This window comes from Dermacentor albipictus, chromosome 6, assembly GCF_038994185.2.
Source record: "Dermacentor albipictus isolate Rhodes 1998 colony chromosome 6, USDA_Dalb.pri_finalv2, whole genome shotgun sequence".
NCBI lineage: Eukaryota > Metazoa > Arthropoda > Arachnida > Ixodida > Ixodidae > Dermacentor > Dermacentor albipictus.
In genome coordinates, this window is record NC_091826.1 from 101,227,878 (window position 1) to 101,251,713 (window position 23,836).

Consider the following 23,836-nt stretch of genomic DNA (forward strand, 5'->3'; position numbering starts at 1 on the left):
CTTTTCGGCAGTTCACATACTATATTATCCCTGGAATTAACACATAAAAACATTTGCGTTAAGTGAGCTTTTAACTGGCCGCTGTAATAAAGACGGTTCCCCTACGGAACCATAGCGCTCTACTAGAGTCAAGCGTCCAGTGTTCAAGAAACTGAGTTTTCGTGCGATTTCCTTATTCCGTTTGCACTCGTACTAAAGCCAACGAGGATTTAATACCTGCATTCTTTATTCAGCAAATTCATGTACATATTCTTTTAAACAAGAGGTTTAGGTATCATGGATTACAAATGTGGAAAAATAAGAAATTTCTGCAAGTTTCTGCTCTACTGAACGTTGTTCAGTATATGCACATAACCAGTCCGAGACTCAAAAAATGTCACAGAAAAAAGAAATAGTCGTTGATCAGGGCAATTACTAACATCCACTAACAATCCAAGCAGCATGTCCGGCTCATCTCTTTCCCATGGCTCCCAAATTTGTAGCGCATACACCATCATCCCAGTGAACAGGCCCTGCAACCATGTCTTCCTCGCTTATAGGGTAGATCGAAATGGTCCCGAACAGTGATTTTTGGTGATGAGGAATTCTTCGCACAGGTCCCTAACGTCAGAACAACCTGGAACGCAAGTAAAGAACACAACACATACTCTGTGGTTTTTCATGAACAAAACGGATAGAGTTAAACTAACCACAAACCATGGCATCATTAGTTTCCCCCGACTCATTGGCGCACCATGTGGGTGTAGGTGTAGCAGGTTGCGGATACAAATAGAGAATGCAGGTTTAGTAACCACTGCAGAAACGCGTCTGGCTGGTTACCCTATGCTGGGGCACGGGAAAGGGGCAAGAGAAAGAAGGAAGAGAGAGGACAGAAAGTGGAACTGAATTAGCCTTGGCCGCTGTAAGTCAACGGCATTCACAGAGGTTAGCAGCGCTCAAAAAACGCTCAAAACGCTCAGAAACACCAGCCCACGGTCTCGTGGGCTGGCGAGAGATGTCGGTGATGTTCAACTAACGCCATCAAGGATACCGACCGCTCGTCATGGCGTCGCAATGCGCTGTACAGTTAAAACAAAAGAAAACTACAAGAGCCGCCAGGAAGAAAAACGCGCTTTGAAAGGGAAGCTTTTTTTGTCACTCTGGCGGGTTTAAGAGCATGTTTGGGTGCGGTGGTGGTTGTACTGCGGAGTGGAGGGTGGGCGACAGCAAATAGGCATAAAATTCACCATAAAGACAGCCCAATGTGCATCGTTACGCATAGCGCTCCATATCCTCTTTTCGTTCTTCATTCCCGCATGGTAGGTGGAGAGTTGCCATGGCGATAGCAAGAAGATGGGCGGAGATGCATTAAGCGCACCCGCTGGCTGGCGCAAGCACTAACGTCATATGTTGAGGGAGGATAGACACAAGGATTGTCTGGTAGAAGGCATTGCAGGTCGCGGCAGTGGAGTGATCACGTGCACCCCGATTGGCATGATGAACTAGCGCTCGGTCGGCAGCGGTTGCTGAGTGGAGACGGAAGCTTCACCTAGTCCCTGGTATCAGCATATATTTAGAGCGCAGGTCTTAGGTGCCCGTTCGTGTGGGGAACGTCGGCATCCCTCCTAACCGAGCGACCGAGGACTGCGAAGGTTGAGTGAGTGAACGCGGAGCGCCGCGGGAGATGAAGGACGGCGAAGAGAGTGCGTGGAGGAAGCGGAAGAAGAGGGTGCAGTGGAACCATGAGGCCTGAAGCGGCGAAGGAAGGTATATGGGGACACCGTGAGAAGAAAAGCGCAGTACGGCGCCAGGCGGGCTCTGTGGCGACGATGGCTATCCGGTGGCGCCAGACTAGCGCACGACGCCTGTTCGCCCATGGCGCCACTGGTAGCATATATGGAAACAAAGCGCTGTATGAGTGGAAGTCTGCCTGCGGCGGCTGCTGTGAATTGCGCCCAGATGTCACCTGCGCGCTGCCCCGCCTGATCTTTCGATTTTTAGGCGTCCCGGTACACTTCGCCCCGTTTGCAATGTACTGCACGAGACAGATTGTCCCCACCACCAGCAGTATATAGCAGAACGAAAAGGCGTATAGAGCTGCGGTCAAATTTTGCCTTAGGGAGTATCGCTGTCGTCGGTGAAATATTCATAGCCTTTTGCATGATTAGCTGGTCTATAATAGCCATTTGAGTTTGTTTACTGTGTCACTTGCCTATTTAGGGTCTGAAATAAGTTAGTGTGTACAACTTAGTGGTAGCCTTTGTTTTGAAAACCACCGCGGCAAGTTGTTTTACCTGAAATACTGTTTCCTTTCCTTTAAGCTATAAAGTTCTCAATTGCGATGCGATGCGAGTGCGAGGGCCATATGGCGGTGGTGCTAAATGCGGTTCTCCGGGAACGGTAGGGGAGGGTAAGTGGCCTGCTGGTTCTACTACAAGTCATCCATTCCCCAGACACACACAGCACCCCATTCGTCTAGGACGTTCCTTCTATGTAACATTGTAAAACGGGCCCTATATTCACAATGAAAAAAAAAACGTTCTCTAGGTGAAATGAAGCTCTCCTTCTCCTACGCACTCTAATTGCACATCCCGATCCCTGGCGACGACAAAGTCACTGTATGCAGTGAAAGGTGCTGTCTGTAATAGACCATCGCCCGTCGACTCACCGGTGGTCGTGCCGATCACTACATTTACAAGAAGGCCGATAAAAGGCACCGCAAAAGATATCCTGCACAGCTGTCGCTATTGCGTTTAGGTGCTTAACCCAATTGTTTCTTTTTCGTAGCTGGCGTTTGTACTGATATGAAGGTCGAATGCGCAACCACTCGCATGGCAAAATTTTGGTTTAAGTTAGCGAAATTTAAGGAGGTGAAATTAATGACGGAGCCTCCCGCTACAGCATCGCACACAGCCTACTGTGCAGCTAGAGGGCGTAAAGTCCCACAGTCGATGGGGATTGTTTTTAACACTTTTGGTAGAGATGGCCCAGTCTTGTGCCTTATTTTTCCCAAGCCCTCCTCATTTATTGAAAGCCAGAAGAAATGCTAGCGTTCTCCAAGTTCCCCCAGCTGCTCCTTAGCAGCTGGGGGTACTAAGAAAACTATATCTGTACTTCTTTCTCAAAAGTCAGAGAGAGGGGAGGTTGTGTAGACTTATCTTATTTCAAGAAACGCTAGACATACTGAGTGCACACTCAATAGAACAAGAAAAAAAGTGAAAGCAGCTCACCGAGGAGTCGCATAGTGTGTTCAAGTTCCTCTCTCAATATGTGCAACACTCTGTCGACACCTTGCTTGCCCTGCGAAGTGGAAGATTGCGTTGGGAAGGAAGCTCCGCAATAGAATGCATACTTTCCAAGCATTTTGCAAAGCTCAAGCTGAGCAAACACGTGATAAACTTTCAGGGAAACGTCACTCAATGCCCTTTCGCATTTAGTGGCCATTACACGCTGTCATTTGATGTGGAAAAAAGCGTATTCGTTTGGCGAAGGAAAGCATAAACACAATTTATAAATATTAAGGGAATGCCACGCGCAGTGAGAATTCGTTTAAGGGACGCAACTTTTGGTGTTTGTGACAAGGTATTGGAGCGAAGTGTTTTACAGCGAAGCTGTCTATGGCTAAGATCTGGAAAAAAATGCGTCCGAGATGTTCACAAAAGCAAGTCACGGTGGTCGCGCTGAATGTTATCATCTTATATACCATGTCATGACGCATGATCTTCATTGTCATATAGAAAACGTGCAATTGCGGCGCTCTTTCTCTCCCCATTTAATGGTCGAAAAGCATAATAAAGCGCAGTGGCGTACCCATCAATGGTCGACATTTAAATCGACCTAACGTGCCCAACGGCAAATGAATTGTACCCTTCCTGTCAAAACGGTTCGGAATTTAGTGCTACGCGGAAGTCAATGTGCCGACCACGCGTCACCGGTAATGTACAGATTGAACGTTTGGCAAGAACTTGTCTAGCATAGCATTACAACCTATCATGGTGTACCACAGCGACTACAAAGTTATGGTCACTGTGATAACGAATGATACAAAATAAAGACGACAAAAAGCCCGAAGTTACATACCTGTATATTTATACAATCAATATGTAAATAACCATAAAAATAATGTAGTTGTTCATGTAGTCAGCCCAATACAGCTTCACTGGTTATCCTTCTTCGCAGAGTACAAGGGCACAAATTTTTTTTATTCTGGTTTTAGTTTCATTCCATTAAAAAACGTTCCCTTGCAGTTCTGCTCCGAAGCAACAAAAAAAAAAGAAATAAAATTTCATAACGGGTCATAACAGTTTTCATTCGCATGCAAAAATTTTGGAAGCAAGGAGGCGACAAAAACATAAGATTCATTTTTCTCAATAAGGCAATTATGAATTCTGAGATCATGCTCAGTGCCTCGAGTCAAGGCATTGAGCATAATCTCTGATGCAGCACATCATCGAGTTTATTCGCCAAAATGCGGGATTGCCGTTCCGATAAAAAGAGTTTACAACGAACATAAACAAAACGGTAAAACTTCCACAACAAAGCGTTGTACCTGTAGAAAACGAAACGATAAGCTCTTCAGTGTGCATGCATGCCCTGGGTTTTGCAACGATGCCGATATGCTAGTGCACCGATCGATAGGGTTAGCTTATTAGAGCATTCCGCCGGCTATCACTTGCACTTCCCTGCCTGAGATGTGCGTTTATGTGGACCCCGGATAAACGCGTGAATTCTGATGTTGCCTGACGTCGGTTGCTTCTGATTGCCGAGTTTCCTCTTTAACCGAAAACCGATCAAGAATGTTTTCAGTTTTACTCCAAAATAAGATATAAATAACAGTTAGGTTATGTTTTCGTTTCAGTCAAAGTATGTTTTTTTTTATTCATTTTCGGGTTGGCTCCTTTCCGACACATTGCTTTGCAAAAAACGCCATTCTTGTATAGCAAGCCTTTTCGAACACAGGCCACACGACAAAGTAGAACAAGCTTTCGAAGAGAAACGCTTCGCTGAACGTAAGCTCGTGGCAGTCCGACGCCAAAGACATGTTCAATCGACACCAGAGCGTAGCAGTAAATGCACTACGACCAGCACTCGTCCTATACGAAGTGTTTCACGACGCACTTTAGTGTATCCGTGTGAATGACGCGTGCGGTGCCCTTCCACTGCTCATTCGTCGCAGCGTGACGACGCTACCTGGCTTGGCCGCGCAAGTGAACACTCGCATTTCAAGCCACCCTTATGATGCATATCAACACTGATCCGCTTAACGTTTCTCGGCTAAATTTTCACCACACCCGCCACTCAATGCTGCTTAACTTCGTGTTGGTTAACCAGCGGCCGCTCGCGTTCCAAAGCAGGCGTCTCTGCACATCGAAGAAGCTTCTGCTCCGCTCAAAGCTTCTTCCCAGGCTCGGTCTCCTCTGTGCTCAATGCATGCTTTGCCCACTTTTGTATGTTTTGGAAATCGTGTATGCGTTTTATGCGTCAAGCTCCTGGGTTTCCGTGTCGGGTTGGTTTGTACTAGCATCGGAACTGTTTTTGAATACCTCCGAGAACGGCTCACCTTGAAAGCAAGAAGACGTAATACGGTAGGACGAGACGAAGGAAGCTTCATATTAAATGTGATGCCATGTTGGACCAAGTCCGTTATCCAGCCACCACTACCACGAGGCCAATAAGTTATGTTTGTAAATTTATTTTTCGTCAGCAATCGTGAAAAAAGCCAGTCGCGGCCAGCAATTGGAAAATGGATGGAAGAGGCAAAGATTTTTGTACAATTATTTCCAATAGAAATTCAGGTTCTTAATTTTGTGGCAATGTATGCATGTAGTTCATTTTTTCAGGAAGCTATGGCTGATAATAGAATGCAATAAAACTGTAAAATTTGTTACCTCAGTCACGGGAGAAGAGCCGATGAGGTGCGTGAGGCAGACATCCATACGTAAAAAATGAGCTGCCTTTATAACAAATCTCAATTGGTGTCGATGGAGGAATAATTATTAACGCGAAGTTCTCGTTGCCTCTTCGACAGCTGTCTTGCGTTGTGGCAGTTGTCGTGCGCGATGCGTCATGAAGAGCAAGGACACAAGACCTCAGATTCTCATTGGACGTATGGCAGTGATGGTTCACTTATGGGCTAGCTTTTTGCCCCGTCCACCTGCTTTGCCGCTGCTGGGTGCTGTCTCGCATGATGGGCCAGTCCCGAAGATCGTATAAAGCAATAGTGCCGGGGAAACCACGGACATTATACACCGAGTGCAGATGTGATTTCCAACAAAAGAAATAGGGCCGAAGTGCGCACTGAGCACGGAGGCGGCATAGGTTCGGAAGAAGCATTGAGAGGATCGGCAACGTCTTCGGTGTACAGCGAAGCGTAGTTTAATTAAAACACGTGAACATGCTGACTGGCAAATTCAAAGTGGAGTAGCGTCGAATGGCGGCTATAAGCATTTACTAATCGCGCTGGCCATCGCCAAGAAACGCGAAGTGGGGCCCCGACGATGCGCAACGAAGAATGGTTCAGAATGCGACTGCACAATTTATCGTAAATGCGAAACCAGGCCTCCTCGTCATATGCAGTGGTGACATAGCAGCGAAACGGGGCCATGCCGCTTGCGACTGCAAAAACATGCTCGAAGAAACACGTCTTTCCTCACAGGCTGACTGAAGGTATGTGCACAACAGTGTAAACAGAAGGAGCGCCCCTTCTTGATGACCACCCTTGAACGTGCCCCTAAGGCTCGGTGCAACACTCCCGTAAGTTATAGAGAAACAAGAAAGCTGGCTTACGTCGTATGCGAGTCCCCACAGCACAGGTCGTCCCGCGAACACCGCCCGAGCTCCTAGCGCGAGTGCCTTGACCACATCCGCGCCGTTTCTCACTCCGCCGTCCAAGTATACTTCCATCTTGTCACCAACAGCGGCGACGATCTCGGGCAGGACGTCAATCTGAAACAGGCGTATGCGGCTTCTAAACAGCACAGAAGCATTGCAGGTGGTTATGCACGTTTTCAGATTCCAGCGCGATGTGCAAGGATACCTTTCCATTTTCACAAACGAAGGCCTTGGGTCAATGCATACAACGGACGTCCGGCGAAAGAGGGGAGGCGTTCAACCACTTTCAACCAGCATCATACCGCGAAAGCGTGAACTTGGTAGCTGGAGGAAACTCTTCACAGGTGAACTGCACAACGGATGCGTGGCCACCGTTGATTCGCTCTCTCCCTACCTGGGCTCGCGGTGCCACGCGACCGATCCCGTTTTCTTCATTTTATTTATAAAGGATTTGTTTTAAGATCACCTGTGAAGGGAAAATGTTTTCGCATTTAGTGTTGGGTTATCTGAAGAGGCGGACACGCTCTACTTGAACTAGAAAACGCAACGTCTAGGCAGCCAATGTAGAATTTTATTTGGCAGTATCGGCGCAGTCAATGGCATATTTCAATTTTTTAAATAAATTTTGCAAAAGCTTTGACTCGAGGCTCATTTAGAGCAGGATGGAATGCGTAGACCATGACCTTTATTACAGCGTGGGGAAGAGCGGACACATTTGTACAACATGTGATTGTTCCTCCGCCTTACCTAATTAAATATTTGACCAGTGAGTTTCTCAAGGCGGGAAATTGTTTCAGTAATACTTCTCACTTCACTTTTAACGTGAAGGTCCACCGATAAAGTGAAGATGTGATAGTGATTCTAGATTAAAGCAAAGCTTTCCTAACTTGGATGGTCCTTGTTCCTCGCTATGAATAACTTTAGGGGGTTTATAGCTTCTCTGGCAAACGTGCACACTAGGCCACTCTCGGAGTACCTTATTTTGAGTTATCTAATGTGGAAAGTAGGGCGAGTTGGCGACTAATCATCATACCGTGTGGGTGAGAGATAGAGGGTGTAAGCGGGAAGAGGAAGAGGCGCGATTTTCTGCTGCCCGTTGGGGACACGAATGAGCGCATTGGGGAAGGGGAGGGGGACATAAAGACGAAAGAAAAAAGGGAAGAGAGAGCAGGTCGATGCGATTGCAAAGCTCGGTACTGTTAGGTGCCGCTTTCAGCGCTAGCCATGCGGCGTATTCACAATTTACATGACAGCCCCGTTCTCCAGGAACGTGTGAAGGTGGCTGAAGGTGGAGCCGTGGTACCGACTGCGAAACAGCAGCTGGGATGCCGAGACCGCTGGGAATCCGAGGCGTCAGAATCAAACGTGGAGAAAAGCCCTCTCCTTGAAGAAGGCGGCACCGGAACAAAGTAGATGGTTGGTTGTTTCGTCCTCGCCGCACGCTGAGCAGGTCGCGGATGAAGCCAGGCCTTTGCTGCATCTTCGGGATGCCGTCCAAGAAAGCCGATCCGAAGCCGCAGCAGGAGAGGCCGCTCCTGCCTTGTGAGGCCACGTTCAGGAAGTGAACGGGGAGTGCGGCCCTTGGCGAGGCGCCGATCCGGGTGGAGCACCATGAGGTGTTGCTGCAACATGTGCCTTGCAAAGTCGAAGACCATTAGAGCAGTACTGACTGGTGCAGTGGCATGGTGTGCTGCCTTCACCATGGCGTCAGCCTCCTCGTTGTCCTAGACGCCGACGTGAGAGGGGAGCCACTGCAGCAACAGCTTCAAGCCACCCTAAACAACGGATCGAAGCTTTTCCGCCAGCAGGGCAACGCCAACGCCAGCGGTCGCCTGTCGATGAAGAGCAAGGAGCGTCGCTCGTGAGTCGCAGGGGATCGCAACCGGGAAATCCGGGGCTACTACTCCAGTATGTCCACAGCCAGATGGAGGCCAGCTACACTAGCAGCGGTGGAGCTTGCCGCGAAAGGCAGCTGTCAAACTCCCGAGCGCATAAGGGCCAGGATCACGCAGGAGGAAGTGGCAGATCCGGGGTCTGCATGGACCGAGCCGTCCATGCAGATGTGGAGATGTCCGTCCAGCCGGTCCTTCAACTGGAACGCCGACGCCTGGTACGATACGCATGATGAGGATCGCCTTTTTGTAAGGTCCTCCAGCGTAGTAGAGACCTCCAATAACTGTTGGTGCGGAGGAGGTGGTGGCATGGCTAGTTAGGAGAGAACACCTTACCACATCCTCGTATAGCTTACACAGGCTGCCCATGCGCAAGTGAGGTAGGCTCCTCAACCTAGAAAGCAGAGGCGCGTAACCTACGGTGCGATGTAGCCTGTCAACGGGATTGAGGCCATGCTGTAGGAGCAGCAGGGACAGCGGCCAAATGTGTGCCTCGGCTAAGGCGGCAGCAATGTGCGAGGTCCCTGGCAAGCCAAGAATCATCCGCATGGCTTTCCGGTGCTGAAGCTTCAGGCGGTCTACGCGAACCCGTTCAAGGGCCACTAGACGGAGTGCTTAAAGAGGCCTTGACGTAACCCCGGTGGCGTATAGACGGATAACCGATTGTGGTGTGCATCCTGTGCCGCGGATCAGCAGACGGCCAACCGGCTTTTGCGCATTCTGACCTTGAGCCCCTTGGCAGCTGGTGCCCACGAGAGCTGGTGATCAATCCGCAGGCCTAAGTAGGTTAACAACCCGCTTCCAGGGTATGTGGTTGCCACCCAGCGCCATCGGGACAGTTCGTCGGCGTACGGCCATTCTAGGGTAGGCAGGAAGATCCTGTGACGATACGGAAAGACCCACTGTCTAGAAGTAGGGAACAACTTCGTCCAGGGCTCGCTGCAAGCAGCAGTGAATGGCTGGAAGGCTTCTAGTGGGACACCGAGTCCACAGGGCTGCATCATCAGCGCATACGGAGATGTAGACGCGAAGTCGGAGGTTTGCTAGGATGGCAGAAGGAAGAAAGGCAAGCGCCATGTTGAAAAGGAAGGGGCTTAGGATGGATCCCTGCGGCACTCAGGAACAGGCTACCCGTGGGGAGCTCACAGTTTTTGCCACCCTTGCGCAAAGGGAGCGCGATTTGACAAAGGCCATGACGAAACGCCGGAGACATCCCGTAATACCAAGATTGTTCAAAGATGGCTCAATGACCGGGTAAGGCAACCCATCAAAAACGCTTTGCACATTAAGAAGCACAACGTTTCGTGATACCTTCTCGCGTTTTCCAGAGATGATATGACGTCCGCTATAGAATCAACAGTGCACCAGTGACGACGGCTGCTGTTCCGAGAAGGAGTGGACAGCTCGTGAGACCCACTCAAGGTGTGCCAATGACGCAGACTCCAGCACCTTGCAGGCCGCTGAGGTTAGGAGCACAGGCCTGTAGGAGGCGAGCGCCTTGGAAGACTTTCTCGGCTTTAAGACTGGCACGACGACAGCCGCAAGCCATGCCTGTGGAAGGCAGCCAGATTGCCAGATGTCGTTAAAGCAGTCTATCAGCCGGTCCTTCTCCGGTCGAGCCAGGTTCCGGTGCATTTCGAATGTGATACCAACCAACCCCGGTGCACTGCGTCGCTTCGTGCGGCGCAGAGCGGCCAAGAGCTCTTGGCGAGTTATATGATAGTAGCACAGGGCTGCAATCTGCTCCGTTAGCCAGGAATGGTGGTGGCTCAACAGGCAGCAAGAGGTTCTGCTTTGGAGTCTGCTCCGGTCCACCGGTGGAACAAGAGTTGGCCGGGACGGGCATGAAAAGAGGTCTGCTAGTCGCTCTGCCAGGTTCATCTCGCCAATCCCCAAGGTGATCACGGCGGCCATAATTGGTTAGCATATCGTGGGACTTTGCAGGAGTGGTCCTAGAAGTTGCCAGGGCTTCGAACCGTGACGAGCACCCCAGATGGCTGAGGAGGCCCTTTGCCAACTCTGCCGACGCCTCTGCATGGCCTGGCTTCGGCATACGGCGTCTATCCGCCGTAAGGCAGTCTAGTGTTCAGGCCGCTTGGTCCGCAGGGCGCGGCGCTTTGCTTGGCGTAATGCGGCACATAGATAAAGCAGCCGCTGGGCTGGCTGTATGGTCTCCCGGACGGTGGCCGGCACTGTGCTTCATTGACCAGCCCGCATAATGTCCCCGCTAGAATTGTTGGCGAGGATCCGCAGGAAGGTATGCCAGTGCATAAACGTGCAGGACCTTGACCTGGGGGACCGAGCAGACGAGGGCGTCGGCATGACGGGGAGGTGATCGGATCCCCAAGTGTGAGTAGCGGTAGCCCATGTGTAAAGACAGCGCTCTGCTGTAATGCTGAGGTCGATTGCTGTTCTTAAGCTGCGGGTGCCCCTGCGCACGTAATTGTCCTTCCCAGTGTTCAGGATGACAAGACCAGCCTTTAGTGTAGCAGCTCCAAAAGTGTTGCCGAGGGTGTTACAGCTGCGGATACCACAGGCGGTATGATGTGCATCGAAGTCGTCGTAGAATACGCTCTGTTGTTCCAGATGGGCCGACCGCACCAACAGCCAGCGAGCGTCCCAGGGGCGGCAGGGGCACACATAGATGCTCGCTACACTAGTGTCCGTAGATCCGAGTCGCACGGTAAACGCACATCACTCCATTGGTGCGCTAGCCAGGTCAGAAACCAGGATCTCGGCGTGAGGGATGGAGCAGCGCACGTAGACCGCACAGCTTGGGGCAGCATGCGGATGGCTGGCGTCCAGGCAGGGAGCCGCAGAGCATGGGGCCAGGGAGCACGTCGTGACGCTGGAGTACCCGATGTAGCCGGGTAGTCGGAGCGCCTCTGCCAGCACACCAACTCCCTGAAGCGCGAATACGTCGTAACCTCCCCGCAGGAGGCGCTCCGAGAGGTCAGCTTCACGCCGCCGCAACTAGTGTGCGTGCCACTGCAGCACCTTCGGGCGGTGAAGACAATTCCCCCGGAGGTTAGCCATCCTGACTACCCGGTTTGGCCGGGCCACCTACCGCAAAGCAGTAGTGGGTTGTCCTCCGGTAGGAGGGCAGTCTCGAATTGCAGGAGCAGCTTCAACCTCTCTACCTCTTCCCGAAGGGATGGCAATGCAGCTGCGGTATCTGCAGGCGAATTGTTGGCGGCAGCAGATTGGGTCGCCGCTGTCAGGATGGAAGGGACACCCTTGATTGCATATGGGTGCTCACGGCGAGCTCCGCGCCTACCTTGGTTCGCATGGTTTGCAACGCCGACACTGAAGTCTGAGACAGTTTAATGGAAACCTTGCGATTGCACCTGCTTTGCCTGGTAGCTCGGGTTGCAGGACGGGTCGGTTGTCTTTTCCTTGGTAAAATGTTTTGGTCCCAACGCAGATGACCTGTAAGTGATGACCTGTAACTCTGGCCGTCACGCTTGGACAGGATGGGAACGCCAACAGAGCCCTTGATCACCGCATGGCGCGGGCTTCAGGTCGACGGAGAGGACTAGGGCCAGCAGCAACCAGCGTCGCAACCTTGCGCTCCTCCTGCCAGCACACACACCGGGTGTTGTTTGCGGTGTGAGGTCCATCGCAGTGAAAGCATCGAGGCCATCGCTGCTTGCAGCTCGTGCAATGTTGCCCAACGCATTGCAGGCTCGTTTCCGGGAAAGTACACGCCGTAGTAGTCTGACTGAAGCGTCCGCATTGCACGCACTGAATCCGGAGGGGTCGAAACGGCTTTAATGAAACCGGCATCCGGTACAAGTGAACACATTCAGGAGGGCTTTTCGCCACGAAACGAAATATCACTGTGCTCCCGCTGTGGTTGGCAGAAACCACAGGTACGGAAGAGAAGACTGCCGCCAATAGGTCGTGGTCATAAATGCATCTATCAACCCCGTGCACAAAGCCCGTTCACTGGGACTGGTGGACAGAGGGGCGAGCGACAACTGTTATTCCTGCCAGCTCCGGCGTGGCAAGCAAGTCTTGCAGGCCCCCAGGAGAATGCGCATCCACAGCAACGATGTCTAGGCGCTTGTTTACCCTCACCTCGACCACACCAAGAAGTGCAGAGAACACCTGGACAATCTTGAGACGGAAGCTCCGGCAAAAGGATGCGCCCACTGTGGCAGGCCGGAAGAAAGCCGTGCCACCAATCTTCTTAGTGGGCGTCTTGTAGGGCTTTACAAGGAGCGCGGAAGCAGCAGTAAGACCGGTGGTTTCTCGCGTTGGAGCTGGTGCATGGCGATGGTGTGAACGCGGAGTTACGATGCTGAAACCACCTCCCTGGAGCGATGTGGTGCGTGAAGAGACCTGTTCGCTCATCGCATCCGCATCGCAGGGCTTCGGAGCAGCAGGCACACCACTGCTTAGGACAGCAGCGAAGACATTAGCGGGCGCCATGGTCTGCAAGGTAGCAGACACTGCAGCAGAGCTCGGACGCGGCCTGGCTTGCATCCACAGTCTTTCCTAGCGAAACTCCATCACCTGGGGTAGTCACAACGTCTTGCTCACTCGACGGAACGACCTCTACGCATCCATGTTGCGGTTCAGGAACAGCTGCCTGGTTGGTCATGGCCTCAACAGCGGTTGAAGGAAGCTGCTTGCGGGGCGCCGCATCATCAATGCCGTCCTCGCACTCCCGTCAACGTTGGCGGCACATCACCATGTCGATTTTTTCTGCTGTGTCGCTCGAGGGTGGTAGTGGGACTGACAACGAAGGGAGGGCTTTCAGTGTCTTTGAGGAAGGTATGCTCGCCTCGCTGCAAGGCGCGGCGCTCTGCGCAGCGATGGTTTACAGTTGCCGCTGCAAGCTCAGGTCTTCCGATGGCAGGTCTGCCAGCAGGGTCGTGGTCGTCTTGACCGAGGTGGTGTCGGCGAGGTGCGGCACGAGGTCCTCATCGGTACCCTACCCATGGTCGGGCGAGGGTGCGAGAACGGCCGACTCCTGACGAAGAAGCCATGAGTTGACAAGCCTGGCAAAGTCATTGCTCTGGAGCATTGAACGTTTGCGCAACACATCTAAACTCAACGTAAGTGGGACAATAGACGTCTCGCTGGCCACCCTGTAGTGGCGGGCCCATTAAGGGCGAAGCGGTGGGTGAGAATCCATCGCGGATTGTCGCCCGCCGAGTACGGGTAACAAAGACGCAAGCGAGTGTTTCGCCGAACGGCGACGGCGTTCTCCGTCTCCACCAGCTGCTCCCAATCTGCCTCATAGTTCCCGTTCGGCCAGACGTCGTTCTCCATCCCCTTACCGGCGCTCTACATCACTGCTTCGCCCAACTTCCCATTTTGTCGACCAGCACTCGGAAAACTAACTGTTGCAGTTTTTGGAGGGGAAACTGCTTCTTATCGGTCTTCAAAAATTCCTCCTGTTCGCCCGGCCAACATACTTTCTGTGACTGTCGAAGGTGTTCCCGCGTCAGCTCTCATCGATACCGGTGCCGCCGTTTCTGTTCTTCGGAGTGATCTGTGTTCCCGGCTCCGTAAAGTAAAAACGCCTTATCTTGGACCTATTTTGCGTGTTGCTAATAATGCATTCATTCACCCTGACGGACAGTGTACTGCTCGTGTTCTCATCAACGGCATACGCCACAACATCGAGTTTATCATCCTTCCAACGTGTATCCATGAACTTATACTTGGTTGGGACTTCCTACATTCTGCTTCAGCCGTCATTTCATGTAGAGAAGAAGTTGCCCACATCACGGATACAGAGCTTGAACCTGTTGCGGACTCTTCACTTTCATGCGTGAACTTGGCCATCGCTGCAGACTACGTCCTGCGTCCTGGTCACGAAGACGTTGTAGCCGTAACATCCAGTCAGATCGCCGACGGAGACGCCCTAGTCGCCCCTTCTTCCCGCTGTACTTCTCGCGGAATTCTCATTGCCACCTGTCTCGTCCGGTTTTCACGCGGCCGCGCCCTTCTGTCTGCTTGCAACACGACCCAGATCCTGTGATGCTGCCCAACGGGATGACTGTGGCAACCCTCGCCGACACTCAGCCTATCTCTCTAGTCACGCTTTGCCCTTCTTCATCGCCAGCACCAACCTCAGGTTTGGATGATTCCTTCCCTCCTCCGGCCGTTCTTGGTTCTGACCTAACGGCCGCGCAGTCCGAAGCCTTAATGGTGGTCTTGGCAAAACACAAAGCCTGTTTCGATAGCTGTTCCCCTGTGTTGAGCCAAACTCCTGCGGCTACACACCGCATCGAAACCGATGGTTCCGCTATAATACGACGACGCCCCTATCGTGTATCGCCGTCCGAACGAAAGGTCATTGAACAACAGGTCGCTGACATGCTTGCGCGGAAGATAATACGACCTTCATCTAGCCCATGGGCGTCTCCCGTGGTGCTGGTAAAGAAAAAAGATGGCTCAGTTCGCTTTTGCGTGGATCATCGAGCGCTCAATAAGATCACACGCAAGGACGTACATCCAATACCTCGAATTGACGACGCTTTGGACACACTAAAAGGGGCGGAGTATTTCTCCAGCCTTGATCTTCGATCAGGATATTGGCAAATTCCGATGAACGAGACTGACAAAGAAAAGACCGCATTCGCTACACCGGGTGGCCTTTATGAATTTAACGTGATGCCTTTTGGCCTTTGTAATGCTCCTGCCACGTTTTAGCGCATGATAGACAACGTACTTCGTGGTCTAAAATGGAAGACATGCCTCTGTTATCTGGACGATATTGTCATCTTTTCGTCTGACTTCAGCCAACATCTTCATCGATTAGACGAAGTTCTCAAGTGCCTTGCGAATGCTGGTCTCCAGATCAATACAAAAAAATGCAAATTTGCAAGCAAAACAATAAAAGTATTGGGTCACGTCGTTTCAAAAGATGGCATCCAGCCTGATCCCGAAAAGATTAGTGCCGTTCTTCAGTTTCCTCGCCCCCACCAACAGAAAGATCTACGTAGTTTCCTCGGCTTGGCGTCATATTTTCGTAGGTTTATACGCAACTTCGCAGCAATAGCAGCTCCTCTACACAAGCTAGTGGTTACCGGTGCCTCCTTCACGTGGACTAGCGACTGCGAGTCGGCTTTTCAAGCTCTTAGGCGGCATCTTACTTCCGGACCAGTGCTTCGCCACTTCGATAATCGTGCCCCCACCATACTCCATACTGACGCAAGCGCACAAGGTATTGGCGCAGTACTTCTGCAACGTAATACAGCATATAAAGAGCAAGTCAGAACATATGTCAGCCGAACACTTTCTCCAGCTGAGCGGAACTACACCATTACAGAGCAAGAGTGCCTGGCTATCGTTTGGTCGATTCAGAAATTTCGCCCATACCTTTACGGCCGCCACTTCACCATCGTCACCGACCATCATGCTCTGTGTTGGCTGTCATCAATGAAAAACATGTCAGGACGCTTAGGACGCAGGATACTCCGCTTGCAGGAATATGACTTCACTATAATGTACAAGTCTGGAAAACGCCATCATGATGCAGACGCATTGTCTCGCTGCCCGCTCTCACTCGCTCCAGGTAACGCGCCGTCGTCTTCCCAACCACGTCGTTCCGATGCTACGCCTGCCTCTCACCAACTCTCGATAACGCCCCTGGACCAAGTTACGCTTTCATCACGCTATGATTTCGTCTCACTTCAGCGGGCCGACTCCTACTGTCGAGCTCTCATGGATCGCCTTAGTGGGTTCGCCGAACCACCCAACAGCCGCTTGCAACGCCAACTTCGACAATTCCGCCTTCAAGGTGGCGTGCTACACCGCTACGTTTACCACCCAACAGGTCACCGGTGGGTCCCAGTTCTACCTCGGTGCCTTCGTTTGCGGGTATTAGAGGCACTTCACGACGATGTATCGGCTGGCCACTTAGGCTTCCACAAGACTTACGACCGCATAAAGACCCGCTGCTTCTGGCCTGGCCTATCTTCAATGGTGGCTAAATACATTGCCTCTGGTGCGTCATGTCAGCACCTCAATCGCTCCACATCCCTTCCTGTCGGTTTACTACAACCTCTCCCTTGCCCGGACGCACCTTTTGAATTTGTTGGCATTGATTTATATGGTCCCTTGCCGTTGACACCCTCCGGTCACCGTTGGATTGTCACTTCGGTCGACCATTTAACAAGATATACCGAGACTGCCCCTCTGCGATCCGGCACCGCTTCTGAGGTCGCCGACTTTTTCTTGCGCGCCATCGTCTTGCGCCATGGGGCTCCTCGCGTTCTTCTCAGTGACCGTGGCAAGGCGTTCATTTCACAAGTTCTCGAGGAAGTTCTTCGTGCCACTAATACCGTCCACAAATCTACTTCTACTTATCATCCTCAAACCAATGGCCTTACTGAGCGCTTCCACCGTACGCTGCCTGACATGATTTCCATGTACATCCGTCCTGACCACACTGACTGGGATAAAATTCTTCCTTTTGTGACATTCGCATATAATACTGCTATTCAACGGACTACCGGCTACAGCCCTTTCTACCTTGTGTATGGACGATCTCCTTCCACCATATTCGACAGAGAACACTTTTTCGCACCTTCTTCGCCTAACGCGTCGCTTCCAGAAGATTTTGCTGCCCGAGTTGCACATTGCCGTCAAATCGCCCAGCAAAGCACAGAAGCTACCCAAGCTGAGCGCAAGCGTTACTGCGACAAGAAACGCCGTGACCTACGTTCACCCTGGAGACCAAGCCCTGCTTTGGACTCCAGTCCGCACCCCAGGCCTCTGTGACAAGTTCCTTCCACGCTACATTGGTCCATACACCGTTGTGCAGCAAACATCTGCAGTGAACTATCTCGTCCGCCCAGTACACTCCGTCACTGACCGGTGCCGCCGGAATGCCGAAATTGTTCACGTCTCGCGGATGAAGCCCTTCACTCCCCGTTTAGATAATCTCTAATCTGCGGCCAGGCTGGCCGCTTCCATGACGGGGGGAAGTTAGTGTAAGCACTATTAACGTACTTCGTCGTTTTCATTTGCACATAGCCATCATCATCTTCCCTGTTCTTCGACTTCTTCGCGCGTGAGCAGGGGGCGTTGCCTTTCGTGGAATAAACAGCGCTGGACAACTCGATCAGTCTCGGCATTATAATATATATATATATATATATATATATATATATATATATATATATATATATATATATATATATATATATATACATATATATATATATATATATATATATACATATATATATATATATATATATATATATATATATATATATATATATATATGTATATAAATATATATATATATATGTGTGTGTGTGTGTGTGTGTGTGTGTGTGTGTGTGTGTGTGTGTGTGTGTGTACTGCCAGAGCGGTACGGCACTCGAATATCCTACCAGGCGAAGCGCCCGTCGAGCAAGGCGACCTGAAGGATCTTTCAAGGACGACAGTCAGCGGAGTGCATGGTGGTCCGTGATCACGTCGAACTGGCGGCCGTAGAGATGAGGACGAAACTTAGTTATTGCCCAAATTATAGGCAGGCATTTGTTTTCTGTAACAGAATAGTTTGCTTCCGCTTTCATGAGTGCGCGGCTAGCGAAGGCACCAATGTACTCAGCGAAACCAGTCTTTCGTTTTGCAAGAACAGCGCCAATGCCGACGCCACTGGCATCCGTGTGTATTTCTGTCGCTTCAATTGGGTCAAAATGTCGGAGCATGGGGGGTGAGGTTACAACACGAAGCAGCTTCGTGAATGCGGCATCGCAAATTGGCGGCCATGCCAGGAGGTCGTGGTTACCCGCGAGCAGCTGCGTAAATGGCGCTATTATGGTGGCGAAGTTGTGGATGAAACGACGAAAATAGGAGCATAATCCGATGAAGCTGCGGAGTTCTTTTGTGGTTTTTGGTCGAGGGAATTCGGCAACAGCTTGGAGTTTGTTTGGATCTGGGAGCACACCATCTTTCGAAACAACGTGGCCAAGGATGACTAGCTGCCGGGCGGCGAAGCGACACTTCTTTAAGTTGAGCTGGAGTCCAGCATCAGCAAGGCAAGTTAGCATGCGTTTGAGTCGGAATAGGTGAGAAGGAAAGTCCGGGGAAAAGATGACAATGTCATCGAGATAGCAAAGGCATGTATGGCGTTTGAGGCCCCCGGCGGATGTTATCCATCATTCTTTCAAACATTGAAACGTTGCAGGCGCATTACAGAGGCCGATGGGCATCACGGTGCATTCATATACGCCATCAGGCGTAGCAGATGCTGTTTTCAGGGGGTCTGCGTCAGCCACGGCGACCTGGCAATAACCGGATCGTAACTATCCCCAGGAAGGACGAACATAATTCAGCACCTTGGAGGCAGTCCAGTGCGTCGGGTACAAGGGTGAAACGGGTACAGGGGTACAAGAGAAAGGAGGGGATATCAGTGTCGGTGGCGACGAACACTCGAGCAGAAGGTAGAGGGAAATCTTAAGGAATGCCGCGAAATGGAGTCAGTGCAAGTTCTGCACGGGGACAATCAATAACAGCGTGATGAGATGAGAGGAAGTTCCATCCTAGAATGATGGCATGAGAGCAGCGGGGAAGAACAACCAACTCAATGTGGTTTAAACTGTCTTGTATGGCGACACGGATGGTACATGTTCCTAAGGGCTCAACTGGATTAGCGCTTGCTGTGCGTAGCGAAATGACAGAAAACGGAATCGCTACTTTTCGGAGAGTACGGCGAAGCTGGTCGGCAATCACAGACACTGCGGCACCCTTGTCGACAAGCGCTTGAACGGCGAGACTTTGGCAAAAATTTCAATGACGTTGGTAGGGAATAAACGAGGATTTGAGCAGTTCGAAGAGATCGCAGTTCTTGCCTCCGGAACTGCGCCTTTTAGTTTTCCTCCACAGCAGAAGGGCGGCGGACGATGGGGGAGAGGGATCATCGACGGGGAGATGGAGACCGACGAGTGTTTAAGCTTCGGGGAACAGGAGATGAAGGAGCGAAGTGCGGAACTGGTGGTGAATAGCAGGACTGGGAGTCAGGAGCATTCCCTTGAAATCCTGCAGTATCGGGAGGATACCAATCACCCGGCGGCAGAACCGTGCCATGTGGCCACCAAAGCCACACGCGAAACATATCGGCCGGTTGTCTTGGGTACGCCATAGATTATCAACAGAGGGCCTAGGTAGCGGGTGCACAGTTTTGAGCTGGGCGTAGGGGCTGCGCAGGCGCGCAGAAGCCGCTTCTGGGCAAGTAGTTTGCAGCTGGAGAAGGCGAGGTGTAGAAGCCGCTTGTGCGCTTGTGGTGCGCAACTTCAGATGGTGGTCTTGGCCTGGCGATGACGGCAGTATACATGAGCACAACCGGCGCTGAAGGTGGCTGATTAGCGAGAGGTAGTGCATCGTTGACTTGCTCATGTATGACGCGTCGGGGTTCCGGGGACAAAGAGGACTCAGACGACTGGGTAGCAGGCAGCAGTGACAGTCGGCGCGCGACTTCTTCGCGAACGAATTGCTTGATTTGGTCAAGGAACGATCATTGGGCGGGAGCACTACTAGAACTGTCGATTAAAACAGAAATCGTGACGTTGGGCGCTGCAGCTCGGCGCGTTGTAAGGCGTTCCTTGCGGAGCTCATCGTAGCTCCGGCAGAATATAATGACCTCGACAATCGTTTCAGGATTTTTCGCCAAGAGCATTTGGAAGGTATCATCTTCTGTGCCCTTCATGCCATTCTTGATCTTTTCAGAGTCGGGCATGGCGGGATTATTTCGCCAGCCAAGGCTAACTACGTCCTCAATGTAGTTGGTGAAGTATTCACCCTTTTGTTGAGCACTACCACGCAAGCGTTGTTCTGCGCGAAGCTTGTACACAGCAGGGCGACCGAAGACTTCTTTGAAATAATGGGTAAATGCTGTCCAGGTGAAAAGGTTGGATTCATGATTCCGGAACCAGAGATTAGGGACACCAGAAAGATACAAGATAACGTTAGTCAGTTTAGCTTTGTCAACCCATTTGTTATGCGCACTCACGCGATCGTATGACGAGAGCCAATCCTCCATGTCATGGTCGTCGTTGCCGCTGAAGACTGCAGAATCTAGTTGGCGTAGAGTACCGGAGCAGACGACAGGCGATGTCAGGGGAGGATGGGGCTGCGCGGCGTCCTGAGGCATGGCAGAAATGGTAGGGAGCGTGCGGCTGCAGAGTTCCAGGTTTGGGAATGGCCCAGCACCTCCACGAAATGTCAAGAGGCGTTATAGTTCAATTGATAAAACGCTCAGATAGCAGAGCGCCGCAGCGTGAGGACAAAGAGATTCGGCAACACAGGCGCAAGGCTTCCAGCCACTCGTTGTCGGCGTCTTTCTCGTAGTGCCTGGGGCTCGTTCTTCTCTAGTACAATATATATATATATATATATATATATATATATATATATATATATATATATATATAGTGTACTAGAAAAGAACGAGCCCCAGGCACTATATATATATATATATATATATATATATGTTTGTGTGTGTGTGTGTGTGAGTGTGTGTGTGCTCCCAAAGAAAGCAACGTTCAAAGAGTGTTATTTATCATTGTTCGTGCGAGCGCAGCGTTAATAATAGGTGACCGTTCCCTGATCCCCAGAAAATGGCTCGTAACCGATTTTGGGAGTCATGACCCGGAGTTTGAGAAACACAGAACCAGACACTTCGTTTCCCACCGGTATATGCTATGCTCCTTCGCCACTATTGCAACTTTCTTGTACTGTGAATTATTCTCAATGTAACCTTATTTATCGTGGTTAAGCTGCGAACCACAGCGCTGTTGAAGCTGCCGTGAAGTTGCTACAACTTTTGTCCTCAGGTCACTATTGTACTTTTGCAGCCGACGTGGAAGATGTAATTACGGGAATCTTCGTGCCACGTCATGATGACTGCAGCACCCACCTTTCTTCTGGTGTGGCTCGCCGTCATAGCATTAAGAGGTTGAATTAGCTGCCATGTTTACAATCGGTATCATCGCACCACAACAGCTTCTCGTTCGTATATGCTTGAGCGTCGATCGTGCCCATACGTGGCTTAAGAGAGGGATACATGGGGAATTTTGTTGGAGGCCTTCCCGAGATCTGGGGAAATTTTTCTGGGAACTCTTTTGTTTAATGTGCGCAAATGTGCTAGGTACTATGGAGGATGACACAGTTTGTTCGATCCCTGTGTAAGAATCGCTTAAGCTTTTGTTCAAACGGGATCATAACGGCCGATAGAGTCCGTATGGCGAAGCGGCTATTGTTTGTCGTCCGTGTCACTGTGACGTACGTAGCATAGGACTTCCGGATTCACGGTGCGTCTTCGGCGCTGTGCTCGTGCCACGGACGGCGGCCACAGGATAAATGTGTGCCGCTAGGAAGGCGCATGGCCGCCCAAGTACAAGAACCCACTCATAACCCGCAAATGAATATTTACGAATAAAGTGAATTAGAATTACCAACTTCTCATCGTGCATCGGTCGGCGACATCTACCTAGCCGCAACCTCTCTGCCCCCGCAAATAGCTCCCCTAGGCAGGCCTGCTATTGAAGCGTAGGTAAAGAACAATCACTACGGAAGCCAAAGAGGGAAATCATGTAATAATCCAGAAACCTGAAAAAGAAGTAGTAAGAAATTTCGACGGCGATTGTGATACTCCGTAAGGGTGTTTTAAATACGGGATATGTTGCGGCAAAGAATATGATTTTGAACGACAGGTTGCTCTCGTCGGCGGCGCTGAGCTTATACTCGGGCAGCTTGTTTAACTGCAGCGGCAGACGATGCATTTCCACCGGTTGCATCGCTCGTTGTTCAGAAAAAAATCGTGCACGTGTGGCTCGCGCGCAGCAAATTCTCTAGTGGCAGTGCCGAAGCAGGTGAAGTACCACATGCGCAGTACATCCCAAGCCCACGCCGGCGCTATGGTTCCGCGCTCGTCGCATGCCTGGTTGCCGCCGATGCCACACTTTTCTCCTCACCCTTTCGCCATACCATCCTGCGATTTCCACATCATAGTTGCACTGCACCTTTATCTCCGCTTTTGTCATTGGGTCTCATCCCTCTCTCTGCTTTATTCATCCCCAGCAGCGCGGCGCATGGGCTTTCATCTTTTGCTATGCTCGTTCGCTCAGTCACAACGAGCGACTGCTCCAAGGGACGCCGACGCTCGCTGCAGGAACGAACGTCTAAGATCTCTACACTCTAAAAAGCTTTATGAAGCACTAAAGAAACGACCTGCCAGTGGCGAGCCGAAAGCATTCGCGCTGCACCACGAAAACCGGTAGGAGAGTAAGCTTATTCCGGAGTATTTAACCACTGCCGTCTAGTGAAGCTCGGCTAGGGACAAGCGGAGAAAAGCGCCGTCCCCTTCCGTGGAAAAGTGAGGCCAAGGGAAAGGCAGATTCCGAGAAGCGAATGTGGCCAGATGTCTGGTTCGCAACTCCTGCATGCGCGGGACGCGCGGGCAAATGCGAAAAAAAAAATATCTATGAACACAGCTATAGTCAAGCGATCATCATCATCATCATCGTTGCCACCTTGCTTCTTTCGTTCCCCAATGCATGGTAGTAGGTTCGAGCGGTCAAGCTCGGGCCGATCTCTCTGCTCTTCTGCAAATAAATTAGTCTGCTAATACTATACTACTTTTGTAGATACAGGTATTGTGCAAACTTTAGGTAGATTTCTTTTTCCTTTATTTTATTTGAAGTGGGATGGACGAAGGGAGTGCGCGCATTAGACAAAGTTTTAAGACCTTGGTAGTTTGTTTTATGTTGTTTGGTAATAGTTGGTCAATGCGGTATATCAAGCATGATTCACGCACCGTGGCCGGAGTTCCATCCAGCTGGCGGCCTCCGTGGTTGGACACGATGACGGCCGCTGCACCGTGGCGGTGTGCTTGGAGCGCCGCTTCGGCTGCAACGTGGAAATCCAGTGTATAATTGCACAAGTTTGTGTGAGTTGTTAGCTCGGGACCATGCAAAAAACAATGGTTGCGATACAGACGAGACTGCGCGCCCCGTATCTGCTCGACATGCGGTCACTATTGCTCGCATTACTCGATCCCCATGGTTTGCATTATACATGCAGACACATTGGCAACACATGCTACACGTGCGCTCTGTGTTTAGGCACTTCATCGTAATTATACCAATGCAACGTAGTGTTTC

At 51.0% G+C, this 23,836-nt stretch overlaps 1 protein-coding gene across 1 annotated transcript in view; it reads right to left on the reverse strand.

Annotated features, from left to right (window-relative positions):
* Nucleotides 1–214: 214 nt before the first annotated feature.
* LOC135913671 (uncharacterized) overlaps nt 215–23,836 on the reverse strand; it is a 53,375-nt gene continuing 29,753 nt past the window's right edge. Inside the window, exons 6-9 of the mRNA XM_065446244.1 lie at nt 23,491–23,582; nt 6,766–6,924; nt 3,210–3,279; nt 215–616 (exon numbers count right to left, since the gene is read on the reverse strand). Of these exons, the coding sequence (XP_065302316.1) occupies nt 534–616; nt 3,210–3,279; nt 6,766–6,924; nt 23,491–23,582 (404 nt within the window). The 3' untranslated portion in view covers nt 215–533. The remainder of the gene's footprint in view (nt 617–3,209; nt 3,280–6,765; nt 6,925–23,490; nt 23,583–23,836) is intronic.